This window comes from Odontomachus brunneus, unplaced genomic scaffold (genome assembly GCF_010583005.1).
Source record: "Odontomachus brunneus isolate Ranch 3 - 2012 unplaced genomic scaffold, Obru_v1 Obru_scaffold_024, whole genome shotgun sequence".
Classification (NCBI taxonomy): Eukaryota; Metazoa; Arthropoda; class Insecta; order Hymenoptera; family Formicidae; genus Odontomachus; species Odontomachus brunneus.
Window position 1 is genome coordinate 1,284,873 of NW_022639474.1, and position 27,296 is coordinate 1,312,168.

Genomic DNA, 27,296 nt, shown 5'->3' on the forward strand with positions numbered 1-27,296 from the left:
ACTCCGCCCGAATTCGCGTGTCTGCGCGTCGCGATGCCCTCGTGCTTTCTCCCGCGGCGAAGAAGGGAGTGAAGTAACGAGCGGACGCCGATGCAGCATCGCACCGTGAACCGCGATGTAAAATCACCGTGCTGATACAACAGAACCACCATCACGCCGCGCAAAAATTCACCAAGATTTTCCCAGACGCAGCATAGATCCCGATTGACCTCAAAATTAATTATAAAATTGATTATCCTGTTGGCGTGATACACAGAGAAAGTATTATAGTTTTCTGTTTCGTATAAATTCTTTTCCATCTTAGTATTTTTTTATATATTTTTATATTCCATTTTATATATTTTTTATACATATAAATTCTTTTTTTTATATAATAAAATTTTTTGCATAAATCCTTTCTTTATACACACACATATAATAAAATTTTTTATAATAATATTATTTTTCATATATAAATCCTTTTTATTTTAGTATTTTTCTAGTAATGCAGACCGACAGTAAAGTCTACCTTGCAAAGCTACATAGTAAATTTCTCTAGAAACATAGCAAAAACAGCACTGAATAATGAAATAATTTGAAAAACCGACGTATATGTTTGGTTCAATTCAACTTTAATATGAAATGAAGACTGGGAAAGATATTGGGAAAACTTTCGGGTTCCACTTACAATTGCATGTTTGAAACATTATGCACTTAGAAATTTATTTGTGAGACATAAAGTTCTTGTAAAACAAAGCAAGTTTCTGTGAAGTACAAACTTCACATCCCACACAAATAAATTTTCGAGTACCTTTCTGTACCTTTCTGTACTTATAAATAGACCCATAGTTGTTTTGGAGAATCCAAAATGGATCTCAATTAGAACCCATTCCCTATGCGCGCGATTACATCGTAATATCGTCGATAAAGTAACGCTATTGTCTTCGTTTGCAGGTTGCGCGTTCCTCACCTACTACAGCCGTGACAGCGCAATCAGCGCCCAGAACGCTCTGCATGAGAAGCGGACTTTACCAGGGGTGAGTGTTTACAACATTTACTGCGCAGTTTACCTACTTTTCAGCCAATTATGCCCCAGTAATGCCGACTCATTTCGTGTCGTGCCCACTCCCCAGGCGCGGGCAAATCTTATCTCGGTCTCGCTTAATAAGCGCTCTCTCGTTAGTCGTTGCTATACCGCGGGGACCGTTGGTTACCGCTCGCTCGAGCGAAAACGTAACTGCGAACCGAAGGGGCGATATATTTCTCTTAATCGCCAAGTTTCATCGAAGCGCGCGCGGCGTATGCGCGACGTTTCGACGGATATACCGTATATAACCCGACACAACACACCGTTCCTTATTACGAATGCCCGCGGATACGCGGAGATTAGCCGGCGTTGAGACCAGCGCCGCGCGGAGCGTTTTACAACGCGGGACCATTGGAAGTGCTCCAAGTTTGCGGGCAAAACTTCAAAACATCGATTTATTTAGTCTCCGTTTCGCTCGGTGCTTCATGGAACGGCCATTGAGTAATACCCGCGACAGCCGCCTGTAATTTCCAATGGGGGAGGCGCTCGACAGTAACGGATACTTATCGCCGTCGGCAGCCGTATGGCCGTTTCTCCGACTAATTTCGGCGATTCGCCGCCGACGCCGCGATCCGGGATATTAAAATGGCCCGACGTGACGAGTTAATCTCTTAACGCCGAAAGGCCATTTACGCGGGAAAGAGAGGATCGCGGGCAAGGGAAGGAGAGAGAGCGCGCGCGCGATCGCGCCAGGGGTGGCACTGACGCGGCGAGTCCGCGATGTATCATCAGACTTTCTGCACGGCGAAACCCTCCGCAAATGCCAGGGCCGGACGCGCTTATTCTTATTCCCCCGATGGCACGAGAATCGCGCGTTTCTCTCGCCACGATCCGGCTGCGGCATTTACATTCGAGTGAGTCGCGCGTGCAGCGCAGAAACGGAGAAAGTCGTCTCCGGGGGGGTATGAAGAAGGGCGAAAGAAACGGCGTTCTATAATCGTACGGTCCGAACGACACGGATGGCTCCTCCATATTTATGGCGAGTAACGTCGTAAATAACGCCGGACGTTACGCCGCTAGCACGGGCCGGCCGAGTTGCTAACTCGACATAGCTCTCGGTCGCACAATGTTAGAAAGTTATGATATCTTCGGGATATCCGGAAGATTTCTGCCGGACGTTTATCGCGTCCATAACGCGCGACGCTCGCCGTACCCTCGTATATCAACGTTGGTGTTCTCTGCTCATGGGAGCACACGAATTATATCACGGCAATGAGCCGCAATTAATCTCGCACGAGCACGCGACTCGCTTATCAAGACCACGCCGACGTGTTTCTTTTCGCGAAGCTATCGTCACGGGTCGTACACCCGAGTTGAAATTTTAGCCTCCCCTTTCTACGTTACATCCCGATTGGGACGTCTTGCTCTTCGATTACTGGACGAAAGTTAACACAACTCTCGAATCGACATTTTACCCTCACTCTAGTAGAAATTGAACCTCGTTCGTGTCTAGCCACGAGATAGTGAATTTGTGTCTGACACCACTACTAGCCAATAATGTAACGCTCACTTCTCCTAATGGCTAGATAAATAAGTTAGCTAATGATTAAGCAAACGAAATTACAGTTATGAGGTGAAAAATTATAAATGCTAGCCAGTGATGTTATGCTCAATTCTACTTGCTTGAAATTTTCATGAAATTAACGTATCTTCAATTTTTTCATTAGCTACCTAATTTTTTTTTAAATGATAATGGTGATATAATAGCTAGATTATATATTTTAGAGCAGACATCTCTGCTTTATCATATTTGATATATAATGGCTAAACCTGATTCTATTCAGCGAATTTATTCAGCGATATTATTCAGCGAATAATCAACAAGTTAATAACGAGCTAGAAAATGAAATCTAGTTTGTTAGATACTAACTTTTGACTCAATCTGGCTAGTTACATTTTTACTCGGGCATTTTCTAGCATTTGTATGTTCTGAAGGATCAGTATACGTTTAACGTATATACTGAAATCCTGCTAAAAGCCGCTAAATGACAAAAAACGCACAAAATGCCATTTGTAGGTTCTAGAGAAGTTAGTCTCGGCAAAGTTAGTGTGGATTAAATAGAATCAAAAGAATCAGCACAGAACTTCATAGAGTATCAAAATGGGCAGGTTAGGTGGGACATTGAGGCCGAAAGTAGTGTGAAAATTTCGACTCGACTGGCGACTGCCGACTGCCGAGAGGCCCGCACTCGAAACTCCCAAAATTTATCATCGATCGTAGTCCCGGCGAGCCAGCACTGAACGCTGCTTAACTGCCAGAGCAGTGCCAACACGCCCCTTCCCATTATCTGAGCTACCCCTTGGAAGTCCGTAGCGAGTACTGGCGTTATGTTTCGTTAATCTATCCCCGAAACAACGCTGCTACGGTCTTGGCACCGCTGCCAGCGGAAATCGTTTTAAATGTTATGCCGAGGGATGTGCCGAGGGGGCACGGTTGAGTTATGACTTTATGAAGAGGCAGACGCACATACGCGCGCGCGTCGACATTTTTTTTCTTCCCTCTCCCTTTTTTTTTGCTTTGCTTTGTTTGGACGCACGCGGTTTCCGCGTGTTGGCCGCCTACGAGATATATCTGAAAAAAATCTGCACGTCCGATTCCCGTGATATATGCGTCGCGGCGAAACCGCTCCATCCGAAATTGCGCGGTTAGCCCGATCCGACGACGGAAATACCTATCTCGTTGCGTTCGCTTAAAAGAGTTTCTGGTCGAAATTTTGACATTTCACATCTTGATGATGTCGTGATATTGCATTAATAATGCAACGTGAAGTCGTGTAATTTGCGAAATAAAAAAATACGAAATATATCTCTTGCATTGACAAGCAAACCTACCCAAAAGATACACTCCGATTTTTTTCTAATTTGGTAAATGTAGAAGTACAACAAATATTTAGGTCATATTTTTTTTATTTTGGCCCACTTTGAGGCAATTTAAAATTTTTTATAGCTTTTTAATGTTCTCATTCCTATCATCAAATACAAGAAAAATACATAAGAAATAAAATTAAATGCAAGATATAGTTAAATAATTTTAATAAAATTGGCATAGCTGAGACATGAACCATTCTAAATTTCTTTAGTCAAGATTCCAATCGAAATATTTCAAATCTGTATCAAATTAGTCAAAAATGGTTCGAATCTCGGCCAAATCGAGAAATTATTTGTATAAATAATTTTTTTCAACTTTTTACATGTTTTGTTTAAACATTTTATTACTTATACAAATAATTTTAACAAAATCAGCATAACTGATATAGGAACCATTCTAAATTTCTTTAGCCGAGATTCCAACCGAAATATTACAAATCTGTGTTAAATTAGTCAAAAATAGTTCGAATCTCGGCCAAACCGAGAAATTATTTATATAAATAATTTTTTTCCAATTTTTTACATGTTTTGTATAAACATTTTAATATTTTTACTAATAATTTTAACAAAATCGGTATAGCTAAGACACGAACCATTCTAAATTCCTTTAGCCGAAATTCCAACCGAAATATTTCAAATCTGTGCTAAATTAGTCAAAAATGATTCAAGTCTTGGCTAAATCGAAAAATTATTTGTATGCATAATTTTTTTCAACTTTTACATGTTTTGTTTAAACATTTTATTATTTATACAAATAATTTTACACATTTGACTTCATATTCATAATCAATAAACTAAAAACGCCTATATCTTGTATTCAATTTTATTTTTTATGCATTTTTGTTGTATTTGTTGATGATAGGAGTGAGAACAAAAAGCTTCAAACTGAAAGTGGGCCACTCAAAGGGTGAAATTCAAAGTGGGCCAAAATAAAAAAAATATGGCCTAAATATTTTTTGTACTTCTATATTTGTGCCATATTAGAAAAACATCGGAATGTAACTTTTGGGTAGGTTTACTTATGAGAGAAAAAGAAACAATCGATCTAACTGAAACTATTTTTGGCTCCAACCATATTTTTTAGTAAAATGATAGTATACAATAATATGCATGTAAAGATGTTATCACTAACATTATAGTAGAATTTAATTTAAAAAATAAGTTTCTGAGCTATAATTTATAACAATTATTTCTCTGTGCGATTATAATTATAAATAGACATTTTTTCTCTGTATGTGATTGATTTAGACAATACAAAGCTATCCCGAAACTAAATTATCACTCTATATTAACTCAGAAAGTAAGTTCTATTGCATTTGGAAGACCAGTAGAGTATTTTTGAATCTGACACAGGTTGTTATCTATTGATGCAGCAAATTGTTGCTTTCCGCAGTCTCGTTGAGACTTAAAAGAACACTTATTCAAAAATTATTTTCCATATGGTTGTCTCAACAGTCTACCTACATTTAATCTCCCTCAATTCTTAATTTAAGTCGTGTTTTAATTACGTAATTTATTCTTTTTCGCAGATAGATTATCGTAAATAATCTAATAAATATTAATAAGAAAACGGGTAGACAGAAGAATATATGTTCTTTTTTTATAAATCCCCTTGTATTATCAGTTCGTATTGGCATTGGAAATTTTGATGAGATTTAGAAATGAAAAGGCTTCAAACCTCGTCACCGTCTGTTGCTACATCCTGCGTCCCATGATCCGTCCTGGAGTTGACTTCTTGGTCATTATCGTGACCAGACGCACAAAATTTGAAAAACCGATCGGAAGCAATTGATTAGCAACCACATGATGGCCGAATACTACAAGCCACATTTGCATACACACAAAAAAACGCGCGTTCAACCGTCGTCATAATGTTTTCAGAATATTGATCAACCTAGGATATGCTTGTCATTCAGTAGCGAGCGATTAATGGGGAGTGACTTCGCTATTTTCCGAAGATGCGCATTGTTTTGAAATCCTGATGCGCTATATATTTGTACGTGTGACAAAGTGTCATTACGTCTCGAGCCGGCGAGCGATATACACCGCGGCACCATGTATCGGCACATTGTTTACAATTCCCGTCGGGTGATTCAAATATTTCGTCGGCTATTGAAATATTTAATCGGGCTCTCGTCGGCATCGCGTTAATTAAACACGCGTTTCTCCGATCGGATTGTGCCCACGCGAATGCTAGCGCCAGTGTCAGTGCTATGATAAAATATCGGAAGCAGAAATCCGGAAGTCAGGACATACGACGCGGCCAGCAACACATCATGCGTTGGCAGGTGTGTCAAATTATTTTTTACACGAATTTAACTAACGTTTGACGCGCGAACTAGCCGAGAATAAAGAAACCTCTCGTCCCCCGAGTAGAAATTCAGAATCTATTCTGAGCTGACATTTATAGATTCTTTTCGATAAAATTAAATAATGAAAAAAATCGTTGTAAAAATTATGTTGGGAAAAGATGATAAAATGGAATATATTTGCAATAAGGAGGAATTCAATAATACACGAGAGGAAAAAGATTTATTTCACTGTAACTGTGGCATTTCTATCCACTTCATAAAATTTGCTACTATAACTAAAAATTTACTGCTGTACTGGAGGGAAAAATATCTGAAAAATAGTAAATATTTGATAAGTACTAATAAAATATATTACTTGTTTTCATAAAAAGGTTTAAGATTTCCTTAAGGTTTTAAGAAAATTTTCTTGAAAAATACACATTTCATATAAATAAATATAAGTAAATATATTATTAGTACTTATCCTGAATATGAATATTTACGTAAATATAAGTAAATATATTATTAGTACTTATCCTAAATATGAATATTTACGATCTCTTAGTTTTTTCTCTGTGTGTGACTAAAATAGTTTTACTACTATTGCCACCACATCGATTTCATAGCTAAATACATGCTTATTGACAGCTATGCTTTTAAGTATCCCCACATTACAACGAAATTTAGCTACATACAGAGTTTCTTGCTGCCGCAGCCAATTCTTTTTTCCGTGTGGGAATTGCCTAAACCGACGCGTGAATTACAAACATATTATATATTTTCTATTTGAAAACGAATAGAAGATAATTGCCTTCGAGTCTCGCCGAGACATTGGCATGTACTTGTCCTTGTATCCCGTGTATATCGTATCCTGATAAGATAGGTTAACTGGAAGTATATTTAAACAGATGCTCACATCGATAGTTTGCGGCTTCCTCTTCGAGCGACACGCGTCACGGCTGAAGCCGATTTCGATTTTCCGCATACACGCCGTTCTCTTTTCCTCGATTGGTCGCGAACTTGCGGTTACGCGCCTCTCACGCGACAAAGTCGCCGCTGATTTGACCCTAAATTCGCGCCCACATAACGCGCCAGCGGTCTATATATGCATTGAGCGCGTCAGCCCTCAGCCCGATCGCATTAAAACACTTCGGTCGAGAACGCGACGGTTATGCAAATCTTAATCTAACGCTTATATTCACTGAGGCGGTTTTACGAGGCATTTCGAGCGCGTCCGCGGGCAAGGGGGAGAGGTGGGGGGAGAGGAAGACCTCCTTCGAGACGCTGATTTCATTCATTGGGATGGCTTCTCTGGTCGGACGCTTCCTGTAAACGCGACTAAACGCCGACGTCGACTGCACCTGCATTTACGAGGGCGGTCGTTTGCCGATCGGCCCGAGTCGTAATATCCGAATACACCTGAGGCCATAACTCGGTCGAGCACAGCGGACCCTTCATAAACACGGATCCCAAGCCGAACACTCCCGCTGTGCAAGCAATAACAATGCCGCCGGCCAAACGGCTATACTTAGCTCGTGCTTACTGCGGAAGCGATCGTTGCACGTGCGCAGGCGCCCGTTCGCGCGCACGCGAGTGCGAGCGAGAGAAAGTATTCGGCACCTCGCTTCCGGTCGTTTCCGTAATACTTCTCGCGCGGCTTGACGTGGCGTGTCAAACTTGTTGCTATACATACCGTCCGATGATTCAGAGCCCGGTTCCTTCCTTGAGCGCTATATTTAATGGCGCATAGACGCCGCCGCGACTTTCAGAAGCGGACCTCGCGGGTCGTGTTTATCGGCATCATCATTGAACGAACCGTGCAAATCAGATTACGTCACTCGGCGAAATTAAAGATCCAAAGAGCCAAAACTGTGTCCTTGGCAGCGAGAAAGAGAAAGAGAGATGATGATGAATGATGATGAAAGCTTTTATTAAAGTACTGAAATAAACTTATGGGACATATGTTCAGCTGAATTAATCTCTCTAAAGACATATGTTTAGCTGAATTACAAAATTACAAAAATATAAGTGTAAGGCGACGTGCAAGTGAGTACAGATATCATAAAGATAGACGCAAGAATAAAACCAGGAAACAAGAACACGAAATAAAAGAAAAATTCAAATAGAAATTCAAATAAAAAGTGAAGCGTAAAGTAAAATGTGTGACGCGCTGGAATGACTGCATGCATCATGCCTACATACGTCAGGTCTCATTACCTAGTAGCGAATACAAATACAGTTGCGATCTAAGAGTTGGCAAACTATTTGAAGAACGCAGACTTTCTGGAAGCGTGAGTTCCAGACGGTCCCTACAGTATGTATGAAAGATTTTTTATACACCCTAGTTCTGCAGGCAGGTTAATATCTAGTCCCGAGAAACGGAACCCAGCATGCTCTGCTCGTCCGAATGTGACACGCTCCGCAAGATATGAACCCGTGTTTAAAATTGAAAGAGAGAGAGTAGAAGTTTATTATCTTGTGGGATATAAATACCCCCTTAAACACACAAAAAGCATATACGACTAAAAGCTAATACAAAGACGTGCAATCAGAAAGAAACTATAATGACAATATGCAGTATAGTTAAATATTGTAACGATGTAAATAACAATGTGTATAGCATAGAGAGAGAGAGAGAGAGAGAGAGAGAGAGAGAGAGAGAGAGAGAGAGAAAGAGAGAGAGAGAGACGTGATTAATTTAACGAGCTTAATTCGACGGATTCAACACGCCGGTATCGCGATTATACACCCTCTGCTTTTCCATAAACTTATTTACGTGTTTCGGTATCGCTGGTGCTTAATCATCGGTTTTTCATTCGCCACCACCGCCGAATCCCTATAGAAATCTACGGGTGTCTTGTTGCGATAAAGCCTTCCAGATTTAATTCTCGTTTATTTGCTTTACCTCGTAAAGCCGCGGCTGAATCTCGGCGGTGGTGTTGGTCTAGGCAACCTCAACATTAACAGCTTGCCAGATGCTCGCTGGTATTTCGCGAGCGACAAAAAAGTCGTGCGCGGACTAAGGCTCGCGGGGAGGAATTCGATCTGTCCGCGGACGTTAATCTCCTCCGTCGCGGACGAAATTCGAGGAACGGCGGTTTCTCCGCCGGCGTTCTCCCCGCGGGCCACGAAGATCGATCAAGATGGCGAATTGGTATCATAAGATTTCGTCGTGCGAAAAATGTAATTTCGTAGCGGCGCGCGAGTCTGCGGCAAGTAACGTCCCAGCCTCGCGCGTAATCACTTGGCAGCGGTGCCCGCCGCGAATTGAAAAAATGCATTAAAGCTCACGCTCGTTTCCCGGCCGTTGCCGCACGAGGGACTTTGGTGTCGTGTCGAAGTCGTGTGTGTGTGTAAGAGAGAGAGAGAGAAAGAGAGAGAGAGAAAGAGAGAGAGATGCGATATGGGACGCTGAAATTCAGACGGACGAATTGCGGGTGACAAATTGGCGGACCGATTTACGAGGGTGTAATTGGCGGTGTCGCGCCATGGGGTTTGCCAGGCTCGAAGGAAAGAAACACAGAGGTGCGCAGCGTGAGCGGAAGGGCCGGCAGCGAAGCGCGCGGAGGTGGAGAAGGGGGATGGCGAGGGGGACACGCGGAGTCGGTCCGAATTTGCATAAGGCGAACGATACTTGCGCGTGCAAAACTCTCGACGCGAAGCCGAAAAAAGGGGGAAAACGAGGGCGGTCGGTTGCGCTTGCGAGCGCGAGGGCCCAAAGAAAAGAACGGAGCTGTCCGAAGCCGAGCATTGTTAGCATTCCCTGCTAACGAAGTTTTTGCAACTGCCGCGCGCTCGCTCGTGCACCTGCGCCGCTCTTGAATTCGATGACGATTTCAGTGCACTCCAGGTGCCGTACACCGTGCATAATTCACTGCACGCGCGGCCGGTGTAGCGCATGAAATCGACGGTATCTGAGCGAACTTGGTGTTACTCCGGTTTTTCGCGTATTGTCGAGTCGACCCCTCGCGCGATTCGTACGCTTCTCTCACGTGAGCCGAATATTTTTCGCGACCACGTCGTAGCATGATCTCATCCACGCGTTCGTCTCGGCCGCTCGAGAGCTCTGCTACGAGAGCTCTGCTACGTCGCAGAGCAGCCGTCCTGACGCTTCCTATACATAGCGCGAAGTGTCATGAAGCCGTTGCGTAATTATCGCGCGACGATTACGCAGCAAGACGACGCGGTCATCAAAGAATTACGAGGATCTGGCTCGCCGACGACGACGACAACGACGACGACGGGGTCGTCTTCGCGGGGAAAAGACACGGCGAGGGGGGAAGACGAGCGGAGGAAGTGTAAGAAGAAAACGGCGGAGAGAGATCGTGGAGGGATGGAATGGAAATGGTAGGGGATCTCGGGAGCCCAGGGGAGGGGGAGGCGAGTCACTCCCGAGGAGAAGCAAGCTGAGTGGCGACGCCTCAGTGACCGAGCTTACTCTCCCTTGTGCTTTCGTTCGCAAGCGCGGCCTGCCGGTTCCTCGTTTCCTCCGGTACACCCACGCACACACGCGCACACGGACGGATCCACGCACATGTCCCCGTGCGCGTATGCGCGCGTTTCACCCTCGTCCTGGCCCCTCCTGCCGTTTCTGCTGCGTGTCGCGCGCACAGAGCCGTCCGTCTTCCACCCTCGTGGTCGCCTCGTGGACCTTCCCTTTCGACTTCCGCGATACAGCCCTGGGAGCAGTAACACGCGCCCTTCGGCGCCATTCTCTCCCTTTTCCTCTCTTCTTTCCTCCGTCCCTCCCCCCCTCTCTCTCTCTCTCTCCCTCTCTCTCTCTCTTCGCACGTTTATTTTCATCTTCGAGTTAGATTGTTGCATATCGAAGAACTTTCCGCGACGAGAGAGGAACGTGCGGCTGTTGCTCTGCTATATAACCGCAAGTATTTCACGGGAAGAAACTCGGGGGATCACGCCGCGTATCTGGCGGACTCTGTGATTCGATGAGCACCGATACCGTTCGATACCGTTTAGTTTTTTTTATACCCGTGCTACACGATTGATGGGTTCGCCGAGTAATTACTGGAGGTCACGTCCAAGTGAGGAGCTACAGGATGGTGCAGTGATTCTGTGCGATGACATTTTGAGGTGGTGATCGTGCCGTGTAAGAGGAAATTTATGGGAATCATGTGTACTGGGGTGTGTGGTGTGTGACGTTTACCGCCGGTCGTGTTTTTCACCCGTGTACGTGTAACTTGGGATTAGCGTCGCGGGGCACGTGCTCAGCTACTTCGGCGTCAACGTCGCAGCAACATGGTCGACTTCATCGCCTATCCGGAGATCTCCTACCTGTACGATGAATTTATGATGGTACGCCCGAGCTTCTTCTTTTTAAACTCGTAACCGTGGCAGACTGGAAAGGGGGACAGACGGCAGGGAAGGGGGTTAGGTGTGATACAATGACGTCGTAAAATGATGTAGCACGTGGCCCGTTTGATTATATATCTAAAATGTTATTATTATTAATGATCAGGGAATTACATCAGCCGCTAATTATTCACGTCTCCCCTGTGCAACAGCTGCAAGTCGTTGCCTTCTATGGCTCATTCGGAGGCTATTAATCGTACAAGAGTGCCGGGCTGTTTTAGCTCTATAATACGAATCTGTGGATCTAATATATCGCCAACTCTATTCACTGACGTATCCGAAAATACAGGCGTTTATTTCTAGCCGTGATTCTGCTACAATATGTGCGAGTTATGCCTGTCCAACATCATTTGCCACCATCAAGTCGTATATAGCTTTCCAAGATCTACGTCATCTTGCGATATCTCGAATCGTGTATGTGCAATTTTCAACGCGGTCAGGCCTGCCGTGACGAACGATAAATTGATTAGGAAACTGATTGTGCGATATACAAGGTGTCTGACAATTAATTACTCATTGATAAGTTCTACCCGTTGCGTGCAGGCAGAACTCATCAAACTGAACACAACATTTCTCCACTATTTCGCAAACAAGCACATAAGTTTTGAGTTATCAATCAAAGAAGATTGGTGAATGATCATACGTGATATAACAGATGAACTGCAACGTTTACCGGCATTTATTTGTATTTTAGGTCAAACATTGAACAAAGAAACCCATTTTGCAAATAACTATGTAAATCTTGAGTTATTAATTAAAGAAGACTGGAGCGTTATCGCGCACAGTCAAACAACAATCTTCTTTAATTGATAACTAAAAATTTACGTGTTATTCGCAAAATAGTAGAGAACTTTCTAGCAATATTATATCGCGCGTGATCATTCACCGATCTTCTTTATACACGTTTGTACATGTGTGACGTTACCGATCTCTCACTTCAAGAGACTTTACCCAAAATTTCTTTCAAGCTTATTCAATTTTATTTAACATGTTCGCTACCAACATCACATGTATGATATTTTTTTGTATATCCGCATATAAACAAAGTCTTTTCAAAACAAATGTAATCTGATTTATGGAGAAAATTCTTCAAATAAATCGTCGTGGCAGCGAATATTAATTGATAACAAAATCTTATACGGTCGTTTGGCAGAGACATTTTGCGTTCAGTTGGATGAGTTCATATTGTCATTAACGGTCAGACACCCCGCGTAGAGAAATATCGACGTGACCTGCAACGCCCGCGTGAAATTAACGCTTCCAACGCGCAACGTGCAGGGGAACGCGGTCCGGTGTTCTTTATTCTCAGTCGTGAGACAACACCTCGCAATGACTTTGTCGGGGTAATTAATCGCTCGTACGACGGCGGCATAAAAGATTCACCTACGTCTCCGGGGGAAAGTCACGACGTCTCTGGCCGCGCCGCGGCGGAACGAGCGTGGAACGTGTCGAGGGAGGTGAGGGTGGTAGAAAGGGTGAACCCTCACCACGAAGTGGAACTACTTTACGGGAATATCACTTTGATCCGACGCTTAATGAACGATGGACCGAGCTCGGTAAGAGTACCCAGACTGAATTTAATTAGGGCTCTTAACTTGCCGGGTCGAGAGCATGACGGAATCCCGTGCAGGTCGTGCGTGCGACAGAGACGGCTTACTGTCGCGGTAACGGCGCTGGCGCAGGGCGGCTAGGGCCGAGGGATCGGTGGGGGAGGGGCGGTAAAAGCTCGGATGGAACGGAGCGGTGCGTACGCTCTCGGGAAGGGAAGGCTTTTTGCTTTGAGAACGACGGAGCAGATCCGTCACGCTGATGACGACGTCGACGATTCGAGTCGAGCCGATTGTCATGCAAATCACGGAACGGAGCGGCCGTTATTGACTCGCGGCCGGTCTCGTCGCTCGCGATTCGCGCTCCCATCCCGAGCGGGGGAGAAAAGCGAGCCACCGCTCGAGAGCCGCCGCTGCTTTTCCGTCGACGCGCTGGTGCGAGCGCGGCGGGTAATTACACCGGGGCTCGGCTAGTAATTAGAAGGAGGGAATGACTGCCTTGAACCGCGGATAGGAAAATTGAAACAATTCGACGCGCCAGCGGAGAACGGCCTGGAGGGCTTCTCGGCGATCGGATCGTCTGCGCGATTTTACGTGGCTTTGATCTCCCTCGGTCAGGAAACCGATTTCGCTGGCGGTCGCGCGCGCGCGCGCACGATGCCTTTTAATTCCGCGGGAAAACAAAGCTGTCCAAACAGCGCGATATCTCCAGCCGGGAATTGTCATGCTAATGCCGTTCCTTCTTTACGTCGAACAAATTAGTCGATTCGAGCTGACGATGCACGCTCGGTTGCGAAAAACGATTGGCAAGCAAGTGTATGAAAAAGTGACTGTTCGATATTAAGTCAGTCACTCCGTTTATCCTAATTGAACTGCTTGCTTTTATCCTAGCTGGTTCTGCAAGAAAAAAGAAAAGAATAGAAATTAGGCACTTTGTTTATATATAGGTAAATTAATAATTTTGTTATTCTATCATATAATAATTATACGGACATCTCGTACATATACATATATATTATCTCTCTCTTTCTCTTTCTCTCTTCAGTACGCACTTCTTTTCTCGACGTCCATCGCGATATGACCGCGACATCCTTGACGGCATTTCGGGACACAAGTGCGGACGAGCGCGAAACGGAAATTGAATGCGTCCCACCGGCGGAAAAATAATGTCCCACTTTTAGAAGTTTGATCAGCCGGAGAGCTCGTTTCGTTGCGGGATCGCGACGGCATTCGACCACGTCGGCGACGGTAACTCGGCTCGTTCGCCGCGGATCGACCCGGAACGTTGAACGGAGACGCGCGTCGTGTACTTGCGTGCCCGCGGCCCGAGCCACCGTGGAAATTGAGAAAACTTTATTTGCCCCGCCGCGATCGTGGAAAACATCGGGCAACGCGGGAAATAGGAATTGCGCGAGCAAACCCCTTACCGTTTGCCGAGGCAAACAAGGACGCGCCCCTCGTGACCAGTCCCGGTGCCGAACTTATTTCCACGTCGCGATACCGAGTGCCGCCCGAAGGGTAGTAAACCGTTCCGCGGGAAGTAAGGGAAACTCCGAGACGAAGAAGGGAGCAAAAGAAAGTAAAAGAGAGCGCGGATCTTTCATTGCTTCCACGGTGAGATTACCTTGAACCGTTAAGATTGATAGATTTCAATAGCGAATGTAAATCTCTCATAAATCGTTACAACGAGAGTAGAGTTGAAGAGTTGCGTCTGTCTATACTCGGTCGCAAAAACGGTTTGCACACTTTTTATCGAATGAAGTTACAGTTGCACTTCAAGTTGTTACAATCGAGCGCTACTGCTGACATGCATTCAACATCCTATCATGCGTTATGCCTTATTTTATGAAATATATCTCTGTGATTTTTTGTGAAATTTATGAAAATTATTTCAAAATAATATGTTCTCTTGCAAGAAAGGCGTCTCAAAAGTAAATAGATATCATGATTTTTTTAAACTTTTTTTTTAATTTTTTTTTTATTTTACTTTGCCATGTTGACATAAACAAATGACTATCGACTAAAATCATGGTGTTTACTCACTTTTGAAACGTCTCTGTGTGCATAAATGTTTTTTTTTCCAAATTTATTGTTACACCTTGTACTGCACTTCGATTCCTATGATAACCGATTATTGCGCGTGCACGTCAGCAATCTTAATTGTGACAACTCGAAATATTGCAAACCGATAAAAGGTGTGCAAACCGTCTGGCGAACGAGTTACTCTCTTAAAGTGAATCAGCAAAATGGTTTCTGATTAAATCAGCAAAAGGAGCATTTCATCGATAATTAGTGAATATTCACTGATTTTCAATGGAAACACTTCCGCTTTACTGCTTAATCTTACGTCTAACTGATTTTGATCCGTGAAAGAAGGATTTCACTGCAAAATCTGCACATTATAAATTCGTTACACGTTGCATCAGATCCAACTTTCTGCGTCTCTGGCGATTAAATTATTGGCTTCCGTGCAATTTACGTGCAATGACGTCGCCTGTGCATGCAAACTGCATCAATAATAGGAACAACCGCTACTATCAACTGACTTTTTTAACAAGATTTTATTGGTTGCAGTGCTATACTTATAACCAAACCACCAATTATAATAATAGCATTGTTTCAGTGAAGAATACACTGATTGTACCTTAGAGAACTTACTTAGTAATCGGTTTTAATAGGAGACGAAGTGACAATAAAAAGTTTAGATATTATCCCCTTATTGTATTTTCATCTGATGAATAAGAATATAATAAAGATACTTAGGTTTTTCTTGAACCTTTCATTGGCTTTTGTGATATCTCAAATATTATCACTTCGGCTCCAGTCATAACAAATTAGCAGGCTCGTGACTCATTTCATGCGCTCCTAACTTCATCAGGAGAAATGAACCGTTTCGCAAACGAATGCATATGGGTATTTTTGCGATTCTAATTACACGTCATTGTCGCAAATTCGATAGGAAAACGGTGAAACGTGAGGCTTTCCCGCGATCTCTTCGCGGAATTGCCTTGAAAGTCACCGAGGCTTGTATACGCACGATAGTACATTGTGGCTAGGGCTAGGATACGGATATATAGGTAGAGGCACACGCGGCGAAATTCGCGTTGGGAATACCTAAAAATAGTCGAAGATCGTGCAAACACTTGAAGCACCATTAGCCGTTACTATTTTCAGACAGCTGCTCTTTAAACAGCAGAAGTATTGGAGGAAATATCGACGAGATTTATCAGCCGGGCTAACTTTCTTTGCTCGCCGACGTTACCATATTTCCGACCGATTTCTCCGCCTCCCATCCATACCGTCCATTTACTTAAATCATTTCGCGATTGCTCCGTCGGCACGTGTCTAATATAAATATTTACGCGGCCCCCAGCCAGCCAGGCTGACATCACGTTCATTTTCGGTTTTCCAACAAAGATCGACTCGCCCGTTCTCAATTTCTGTCGGCTTACTTGGCTAAAATTACCGTGTGGGTAAACGTCATCGTGCCAGATGAAAGTACAATCGCGGGCGCGGTTACATTGTCTCTCAAATTTTCACGGCTCTGCCGCGGAATCCCCCATCCTAAGGTAACAACAGCGGCGTGCTTCCGTTGGCATAGGCTCTTGGCTCGATTTAATAGACTTCGCTTATCGCGCGCAGCGCAACTGTCAGCTCGAACGAGGTCAATGGAGTAATCGTAACGTGCGCGAGTCGATATCGAACAAACTTTTTCCGTTACGTAATTTACACGCGGGCTTATCGGATTTTACACAGGCCCCCGCGCTCGCGCAAAAAGCCCGTCGAACGCGAGCACACGAGAGGAGTTTGAGCAAGTGCCGGGAAAACATTTCGGGGGCTTTTTTTCCAGTTTTATCAGCGATACGTCGGCTCGCCTCTGCGCTCTCGCGAGAGAGCCGGGAAAGAGTGTCCCTCCTCGTGCGTTTAGGTATTGTCGGCAGTATCTCGGCCAGGCTTTGTGTTTCTGCCCCAGTTTCCGTGCAAGCCAGACACATAGGTTCGGTAGTACATTACACGCGGGAGAGACGAAGGGCTGAGTCGCGGCGACGATAAAACATTCACGCGTTTCCTGTGTGTGCTGGCCGCGCGCGCGAGCGCACATCGTGTTAGGCACATGTGAGGGCATGTCCCCACCTTGAGTTAAAAATACCCATCGCCGCGCGCCGGTTTAACCCGCTTGTATACGACTGATTTTCCGCCGGCGCGAACCACCGCGCGGCGGCGGGTCTCGCGCTTTAGAGATTTTCAGCATCCGCCTCCGCGCGCGCACCGCGTTCCGCCACGTTTTGCCTCTCGATCGATCGTCCCGCGCCTACGTCGAGCGCGAACATTCTTCTCGCGGCTGAGCAGGACCGCGATGCTAGAAGTCATTAAATACCACTGTCGAGACGTGGAACGAGGAGCGTTCCTTCCTTCTTCCCCGGGCCTTTATTTCGCCCCGATATAGCCTAAGAATGAAATGTTATAACGAGAAGTTAAACGTCAACTGCCGGCCAATACATTGCTTCAAAATATCCGCGACTGTTAACTGTATCTCTCTATATATCTCTATATACTCAAAAAATATAATCTTACTTTCAGCGAGGTCTTTTTATACATTCTCGAGAGAATTCTTCCAAGACAAAAAGGAAAATGTTCCAAGCATAATGTTCCCAATGTTAAAGGAATTTCATCTTTTAGTTATGATGCAAGTTTTGTTCTTCACAGAAATCTCTTCTAGAGTATAAGAAAGTATTCCACTTCAAGTAAACATATTCTTCTTGATTTAAAGAGAAAACAGTCAGAATAATATCTTGTGCATTGGAGAAAAGATTTTGTTATTGAATGAAAATTTGGTACATTACAATTTGGTTAAAACGGGATCAACCAAATGTCTAGTAACTGCAACCAAAAAATTTATTCGCCGCTATATGTATTTCGCTTTCTCGATAATGGATGTGCCGTCGACTCACGTCACTTGGGCAACGTGCGACAGAGTGAGCACGCGTTATCGGGGAGGGAGTAATCCGCGGCCGAAATTGTTCACTTCTAGCGCCTTTTCTCGGTAGCTTCTGGAAGTTCGTTCATTTATATCTAGCCGGTGCAGAAAGAGCGCTGTCGGTCCGGTCGTTTTGGGCACTGAAACCCCAGGGAGAGTTCTCGGTCGCATTCAGCCGACATTAGCGTCACGCTCAGCAGCAAAGGAGACGGAAGTCGAACGTAAGAAGAAAGAGAGCAGGGCGTGAAAGGGGAAGAAGGAGAAGCCCTTTCTATCTCTGGTAGGAAGGCTAAAGTTTGTAACTCCATTCGGGTGAAAGAGTCGCGGGGGGCATAATTCTGGTAGAGAGGCTATGACGAGCCAGCCAAGTTAGCCACCTCCAGGAGACGCCCTCAAAGACTCTTCCGCTAATTTGATGATCTTCCAAAGGCCTGGGCTGCAATCTGCCGCTCGGCGTGCTCCTCCAGACATGGACCTCGGCCGATCTCGCTACGTCGGGCTCTGGCCCGCAGGGAACCGTCGCGGAGGAGCTAAGCGTCGAGCCTCTTCACCTTTCTCGCCTGCCCCTTAGCCCTCTGTTCCTCTTATCCGCAGTTAAAAGGGCAGCACGCGTTGTGCCGACCTGTACGTACGTGCTATTATGAAAAGTTCAGTATGAGCCAACGTTGCACTCTCGTCAGGGCTGAGTCGCGAGCAGTAGGGACTCGTGATTTGTAGGATTTGCTGGTTGTGGTGAGCTCTACACATACCGGAATGAACCATCGAGGATTAGAGGGAACAAAAACAGGTTAAAGGATAGATATATTTGGTTGACATGCTGCCTTTGTTTGAGGTTCGCTGATTAGTTGGTGCCACTGTTATTTTATAGCTAAAAACGTTGACCTAAATATGCACTCTATGTTAGTATGTTTTGCTCTGTATTCTAAACTTTTTTATCAATAAAAGTATCCCTAAAATAACTTGTAAGCTTTCTGGTTAGCTGCAAACCACTTTTGGCTAAAAAGAGCTCAAAATATGAGCGTATGTTTTTAGTTAGGTTATAAAGTGATACAACATTGCCACTTAATCTTTGTGTTTTTCTTCTCTGATGTACAATAGGTATGTTTGATTTAACTTCAACTAGCACCATTTTCTACACTTTTACATAGAAGATGAAGTGCAATACGTGCAACAAAGTTGAATAAATCATAGCTGATAGCTCTTTTCAGTATATATAGAGTTCATTGGCTGATTGTAAGATGTACTTTACAAAATCTAAGAGAAGGATTACGTTGAATTGTTGAGAGAAAAATCGAAACACATTGAACAAGTGAACGTGAATTAAATCCAATTATCCGAAATCAGTGCGTTTGGGATAATTCCTTTTACTTACGTGAAAAAATGTTTAGTTGGATTAAGTAAATTTCTGGTGAAATATGGACAAACTAAAAAATCCTAGTTAACCAAAATTCCCCAGAAATCTTGAGCAGGATCCCGGTAACTTCGAATGGAATTTCTAGTTTGTTCATATTTTACCAAATATTCAGTTGATCCAACGGAACTTTTGTCGCAGACATCGACGATAATGAGGTGTGAAACGCGTTCAACGATTACGATGCTAAAGTTAATTTTTGCTCGAATTCGCGCAAGCAGTTGATCCCTTTATCGTGCACGAGCGCGATCGCATCGCTCCTGCAACGTTTTGCAACCGGTGATTGCAACGATGCAACTTATCTGTACTTTGCGAGAATTCTCCCTCGCGCAGCTCGTACAGTCTTGCACGTATTGAATGTCTCGTGTGAGCTGCTTAATTCCGCGGGCAATTCGTTCGGGTCTCGTACCACGGGGATTACGGGAGATCTGATGAGTTCCTCGGGTAGGGTTTCGGTGCAGCTCGCCGTAGAAGAGCCGGGAACCTTCCAGATTCCGGGGAAGAAAGGGAGGAATAGCAGAGGGTGAGGTAAGGGGGAGGGGAGGGGAACGACACAGAGGACTGGAAGAGAAGCTGGGTCAGCGTCACCGGAGTGTATAATTGGCTTGATTGTCGGGTTCTAATCTGGTTCTGCTCCTGCCCTCTGTCGGGGAGGGACGTGTCCAGCCTGCTGCTGGAGAGTGGCGTAGAAGGGTCTGGGAAATACGAGCAATGTGGCCCGCTTTTCTGGTCCGTTTCCTTATTTGTAATACGTCCTCCTTCGGGTTAACACCGAGTTAATCTACAACATGCCGCGCTACTACTGTCCACTCAACTAATGGATCAAGGAGAAGTCTCCTCGAGAGAAGCGGAGTCACGCGCGCTCGCGCACAAAGGAAACTCGCTCGCGGTGCGCGTCATTATACGTAAAAAAATTAGGGGGACGGAAAGTCCTGAAAGACGGCGCGACCGCGTCGAGGAGAACGTTATCGCGGTAATGAATCGTGACAAGTCATAAAACTGAATTACGGCATCGTTCGTAATTAGGCGACGAACCATAAACAAGCTTCGTAATTTTCCGCGACGCTGAAAGCAACGGGACGCAATCGTTCTGCGCACCTTTATAATTCCCGCGATTACCATCACCATAAGCCTTTACGGCCACATTGTACGTGCATTAGGCGCAACGTATGCTGATTGAAAAAATCGAAACATGCATCACGCCCGTGAGAAATGACGGCCATATTTTTGCTGCGCGCAAAGAACGCGAGTTGCGGTGGATTTTCAATTGAACTTTACACGACAGCAAATACTACTGTGCTTTTCGCCTTTTTCATAGCTCGAAAAGGAAAAGTTACCTATTATCCATATATATGTGTATATATATATATATATATATATATATATATATATATATATGTGTGTGTGTGTGTGTGCGTATATTATATTTCATAAAATTAAAAGATGAAAAACGTGCTATTTCTATCTAACGCTTCATTAAATCCAGTGCTTTATCGAGAAGAAAGCACGTGCCTTCCGGCAAACTTTTACACGCTTGATTAAATATTCCTTTTAATATTTGAATCTTTGTTGATTAAATCGATAGTTACTCTCTGTATTGGCGGCTTGTATAACTATTTTGCTTAAATTTAAAATCTACTCGTGTAATATGTATGTTCTCGCGTGTGTTAGCGTGACATTTTTTTCTGTTAAAAGAAAGTGACATGCTCCGTGCGATTGAACGAGCATTCTTTTTATTCAGAGCTGTCCTAGTTTCGTCAATAGATTTCATTAAGTAGAGATAGCTTTTACATATTGTTAAATCTTCGTTATTACCCGATCGACAAATGTTCCATTCTCGTATCAGTATTTTCTACGAACTGTGTAACTCCATCATTTATGCGGTCCCAAGCTTTCCGTCGTTTACGTAATTCTGCGCTAAAGTCCATTTTCGATTTCTACTTAAGATCAACGAACGTTCCGCCGTTAATGTGTGTTCTCCGCAATTTCTCGGCATCGTGTAATCTCGAGTTTGCTTTACGCGAACTTGGATAGTACTCGCGAATGAGCCTTGAGGTTAGTCGGTTGCCGCGTAAAGTAGAAATTGGAATTGAGGATAATGAAGCAGCATCGATGGGTAAGATAAATAATAGCGAAGACACGCCCGGGGCGTAATTTCCACGAGGATATGTATTCTCCCGCGCAGTGCTTAGGCGATAATGAGGAAAGTGGCCAAGGGTGGTAAAGTTTAAGCCGAGGCCGGTGCCGAAGAAGAAGAGATATTTTCGGAGACGGCCCCGGAAATTGCCTGTCCAATTGAATCGCAAACAATATGAAAATTTGTTCGAGAGTTTTGATTATACAAAGGAGGCTACGGGGTAGACGCGGCGAGAGATGGTTCGGAGGGTTGGCGTGGGGGCGGGAGGGGGACAGGGAGTGAGGTGGGACGACGAAGAGAACGCGGACACATTTCACGATGGCGGAGAGAGACGGAGAGTCTTAGAGGCGCGCGGAAACAATGGGCCACCATCAGACTTGCAAAGCGGATCGCATTTTTACTTTCAAATTAAATTATTTTCTCCGTTTCGTGTACGATTAATGCTCTTCAAGCTCCGAGCACTTTTAATCGGCGAGCTCTTCCATCGATATTAGGCTGTTGTCAGCCGCTGTGCTCATGGACGACACATATCTTGCTCCCAATTGTTGTTTAATCATCATTTGTTTCGACAGAGATTCGCGCGAAACAGACGCAAGTCTGGCAGATATCTGACAGAGAGAGGAGCCTGGGGCTAAATGACCCCAGGGATATGTTGCTCATGTGCTTTGTTTAATATTTATCTTGAGAAGAATAGTGAATATAAAATCGCGAAATGATCCTTTTAAAACATAAATATTTCTCCCTGAGAAATTCCATTAAAATCAGAATAACATTGCAGTCAAGAAATAGAAAGGACTGATTTGGTAATAGCAAAGTAAATTCTCGAAATTTTGTATTAATATTCTCCATCGTGACTAAATAAAATTAAGTGCCACTAACTAGAATGAGATTTATTGCAAAATTCATGATATACTGTTTCTGATAATAAATGCAATTTTCATTCATAAAATGATAGAAATCAAGCATATAGGTGAACGAGATAAAGTTCACTTATAATTAAGGGCCGGCAGGAGGATTGTGGAGACCTCTCGCGGAGACTTTGGAACTATTAATCAAGATACATATTTTATACATGGCCTTCTTACCTTGCGCTACTGAACAACTGAAGCTGATATCAGATTCTATTGTTGTATGCTCGTATTTTGGTTATTACAAAACCAAATATACGAATATCAAATATACCAAATAGTTATAACGAGATCATGGCGAGTATTAACACACAGAAGAAGGCTAGTTCCATCATATTTGTACAGTCAGTCGCAATAATTAGTTACCTGAGAAGTTGTAACTTCGAAATTTTTAAATATAGGGCATCTAGCCTTACATACGCGTGGAAAGAATACCGCGACGTAGGAAATATATTAACAGCATAAATAAGTGAGAAATGACATTGATATTGATTAATAAAGTTTAATATAATGAAGCAGCTATGCGCGGTATCGTGAATAACCAACAAATCATTTAATTATTTCTGCATCATGGGTTAATTATAACGACATGAATTATTTATAGCGAGCGAGAATATGATGTAATTATACCTGAAATGCTGATATATATGTGTGTATGTATTGCTATTTATTCTGCCGCGACGAAAGTATTCGTTGCAGCCGAGTAGTAGTGACATTACCATTACGGCATTTATTCCTTGGCATTAACCCTAATCGCTATATAATGACTGAAAAGAACGCTGAACATTTCTCATGAGAATTAGAGCAAAGGATTGCAGTAATCCATATAGAGTTTTACGGTCACTCCTGTGTTAAGCTATCGTGTGCGATACCCAAATCTCAAAATTATGCAAAAGAGCGCATTCCGAAAAAATGATAGAAATTGTCTGAACATGAAAGGTGTGAAACTTTGTGTACTTTGATATATACTTGTGTATGATACATACTTATCGCATAAACTTTACACTCCTCGGTAAAAAAATCGACGTACGGACGTGAAACAAACGACATGCTTCTTGGAAATTTTTGCATTAAAAGAGAAAATATTTAAAGAATAAAAAATATTTATTCGCGGTGCGTCGCTAATAATATATTCACTTTTATATCAATATAATAAAATATTTTTCAAATAAAAGAAAACATATTTCTTTTGTTAAAATCTTAGCGTTTCCTGAAAGCAATTGCTTATTTCATTTAAGTAAAAGAATTTGGATTTAAGTAAACATGTTATGAGTACTCACCAAATAAATGCCTCTCTTTTTAGTTTTTAGATATTTTTTCCTCTCAGTATAGGATTGATTTTTCAATAATAGCGTATATTTAGATTTTTAGGTTTAAACTTTATTCAAACGCATAAAACACATCGTTAGAACAGAATTTAGACTTGAACTTAAAATCGATCTTAATATATTCTAATATTTCGATGTAGCAGTATGTGTGTAGAAATAACCGGGGCTAGATGTGTCCCATATTTTAGAATTTCAAAGTTATAACTTCTCAGATAACTAATTGTTGTAGCTGACTGTATAAACATGACAGAAGCATGTTTCACATATTATATTTAGTCCCGATTTCTTATATCGCGTATATCGCGCCGTAATCATACACGTGTTAATAATATGCGCAACCAGTGCGAATGGCGCATGGAATTCCGAGAAGGATGTTATTTGTTTCATGTTCATAGGTCGATTTTTTGCCCTGTTGGACATACAAGTTCGTGATTCTCAATAGCGGTGCGCGCGTGCTCCTTCGCTGCTGACTAGCAAATGCATGCTATATTGTAGCGTGTTTGTGCCGCTCTCTTGATACCCCTCACTCGAGAGACTTGCAACATTGTTGCCAGGTCCCGGACCCTGTCAAACTATTCGCTCGTCGATAACGTCGCTTAGAAAAGTCGTAGGGATTCGGGGAAATGGCATTTGAAATTTTATTAATTTTATGGTATATCTGGAGAATTAATGTTTCTTTTTTTTCTAAAGACGAATTTACGAAGTCATGTATAAAATACGCACGATTAAAAACATGATTTCGATTTTATGTCAAGACTGGAGAAGGAAACGAAAAAGAGATCGCATTTTGAATAATATAGTATCTTTTGTTTGCTGTGAATTGCTACTTAATGTTTCCAAGCTGCTTCCCCCGTTTATGCCTTGGTTAGATGCTTAAACTGTATGAGTATAAAGAAAAAAAGACTCATTACGACATAGTAAACTAAGCGCGTACAAAGAACGTCGATATGAAATCCAACGCTTTAACGCGAAGTGAGCTGCCGTCGCAAAGCGACCAAACCTCAATCTGCCCCTTTGCGGTGAACAGTTGAAAACTTGGTCGAAATTGTTACGATCGCCGCGCGAGGCATCCTTGCTACACGAAACAGAATCAGGTGTTGCGAGTAATTCCATTTCGAAGCTGAAAGGTGACGTAATCGCGCGAGTCTGATCGAAATGGCATAAAGTCGATGGCACGTTCGAAAGACGAGAATGACGTGCGAAGATACCGCGATACCTCCGCACACGTGGCACAATTCACGGACGCGCGAGTGTATGACGACCGCGGGTATTATGGCGTATTGAGAATAGCGGTACACATGAAATGTAAAAGGGCTTTCGGAGCAGCAGCAGCACAGCGGCTGTCTCTGCCGCGCCTCTGGAAACTGGGTCGCGCATATTTCGAGAATTGTCCCTTATCTCTCACGGCGCGTAACCACGAATTCGTTTCCCCATGAATTTCAATCGAGTCAATCGCGCCGCATCGACGCCCATTGACGTCGCCGTTACGTACGTACGTACGTACGTCGCACAGTTGACTTTAAATTCCCTGTCGTGCCGCATCGACTGCGTGACGACGACGACGACGACGGCGGTCCCTTTGTGACGCAGATCGGCGAGGAAATGAGAAACGTCGAGAAGAAAGAGAATGACCGCATTGTTTTTTCAAGAACCATTGCTTTTTAAAGGAGCGACACGGAGAGCGCACAGTAATGCGACGCTTACGAGCAAGTAAGTGCTGGTATTAATATTGAAGCTCAAAACGCGCGCGCGATGCACAACGCCCCCCCGCGCTAAGAGGAGAGCTTTGTAGTCCGATATAAGGTTTTCCTTTATGTATGCCGCGGTCAATATTGCACACACACGTTAAACGCGAGCGCGAGTCCACTTCGCTTCATTATGTATTCCGCGCTAGGATTTGGTCAAAGCGAGACCGTAGCTCTCGATTTCGACCGGAATAAAGTAGCCGTTCGGCTAGCCCAAAATCCCTCCACTCGTTACATAAATTACTATTTATTGCGCACTGAAAGCAACATGTATTCGTCACTTGAAACCTGTCTCACGTGAGATATTCAGATTTCAATTCAGAGTCAGACTTAAGAGTCTCTCAAAGACAAATCGTACACTGAAAAAAATTATCCGATAAAAATTTAACAAACGGATATTTCCGATTAAAATATTGATGAATTTTTATATTCAACCAGGATATCCGATTAAATTTAATCGAATATTTCTGATCGTAATAGAATAGTTCTGATCGTAATATTTCATCTCTCAGACAAACCGATCAAAAAATTATGAACCGATATTTCTCATCGGATGGATTGGATACAAAAATTTATCGTATTTTGATCGGAAATATCCATTTAATTTTTTATCGAATAATTTCTCTCAGTGTACACGGAGAGAAGAGTTCACAATCCGATAAAGAACTAACGAGGCAAGTATCCGATCAAACTTACCGATCAATTTGTGATCGGATGGCCTCAAGTCCCAAAAGTGATCGGATATATTGTTCTAATGAAATATTCGTTTTAATTTTTTATCGAATCGTGGATTATTTCCTCAATGTATGATATATATGACATTATATCTGCGATTGCGACTGAAAAACTCACATCTAATTCTGAATTCAAGTCGGAAATCTTGAATCAAGTTTCAAGTAATGATATTTATAATACAGAGCTACATCCTCCCCGTCGTCGCATCTCACCTGTGTGCTCGTGCTTTTTGTTACTTTTTTTTCGATCCTTGCCAAATCACGAGGCGTTTTATTTCACGCACGAAAAGTGCACATACAACGCAGAAGAGAACGCTCCTGTTGATTCGTCGGAATCGCGTATACACGGCGAGTCGCCAGGATCATTCGTGAGCGCGTGACTTTCGAAGCGATTTTGACGGGCACGAGGCTTTTTATCGGATCGATCCACGAGCGTCGCGATAAAGTGGCGTACATATTAAAAAATCAAAACACCGAGGCACGACTGTCAAGATGCAAAAAAGCGATACAGAGGACCACGAGTTCATCCGGATGCGCAACGCGAATCGATGGCAACTTTGTATCCGTGGGCCATTCGGGCGCTCTCTCTTTCTCTCCCCCCTTCCCTCTCTCTCTCTCTCTCTCTCTCTCTCTCGTCTGCGCGGCTTGCGTGCGTGTGCGTGTACACACGCCCGCGACGCAGAGATACGGTCGTTCACGCGTGCTAAACGCGTGCATCGCGCACGTCGCGTGTGAACGTGCGCGTAAACAACCCCGCGAAAAGCCAACGAGTTGAGTGCATAAGTGGAGGAAAAGAGACGAAGGATGTGAAAGCGAAGAGCATTTATAACGAGGCAGATAGAGAGAAAGAAAGAGAGAGAGAGAGAGAGAGAGAGAGAGAGAGAGAGAGAGAGAGAGAGAGAGAGAGAGAGAG

General features: G+C 43.5%; 1 protein-coding gene across 3 annotated transcripts in view; it reads left to right on the forward strand.

Moving 5' to 3' along the window:
* Nucleotides 1-27,296, forward strand: part of LOC116842356 (CUGBP Elav-like family member 3) — a 332,691-nt gene that overhangs the window by 170,314 nt on the left and 135,081 nt on the right. For all 3 annotated transcript variants that reach the window (XR_004377714.1, XR_004377715.1, XM_032811459.1), the window contains one exon: nucleotides 934-1,016. Coding sequence is in view for 1 of the 3 variants with exons in the window: in XM_032811459.1 (XP_032667350.1) it covers nucleotides 934-1,016 (83 nt within the window). In the remaining 2 variants the exon portion in view is untranslated. The remainder of the gene's footprint in view (nucleotides 1-933; nucleotides 1,017-27,296) is intronic.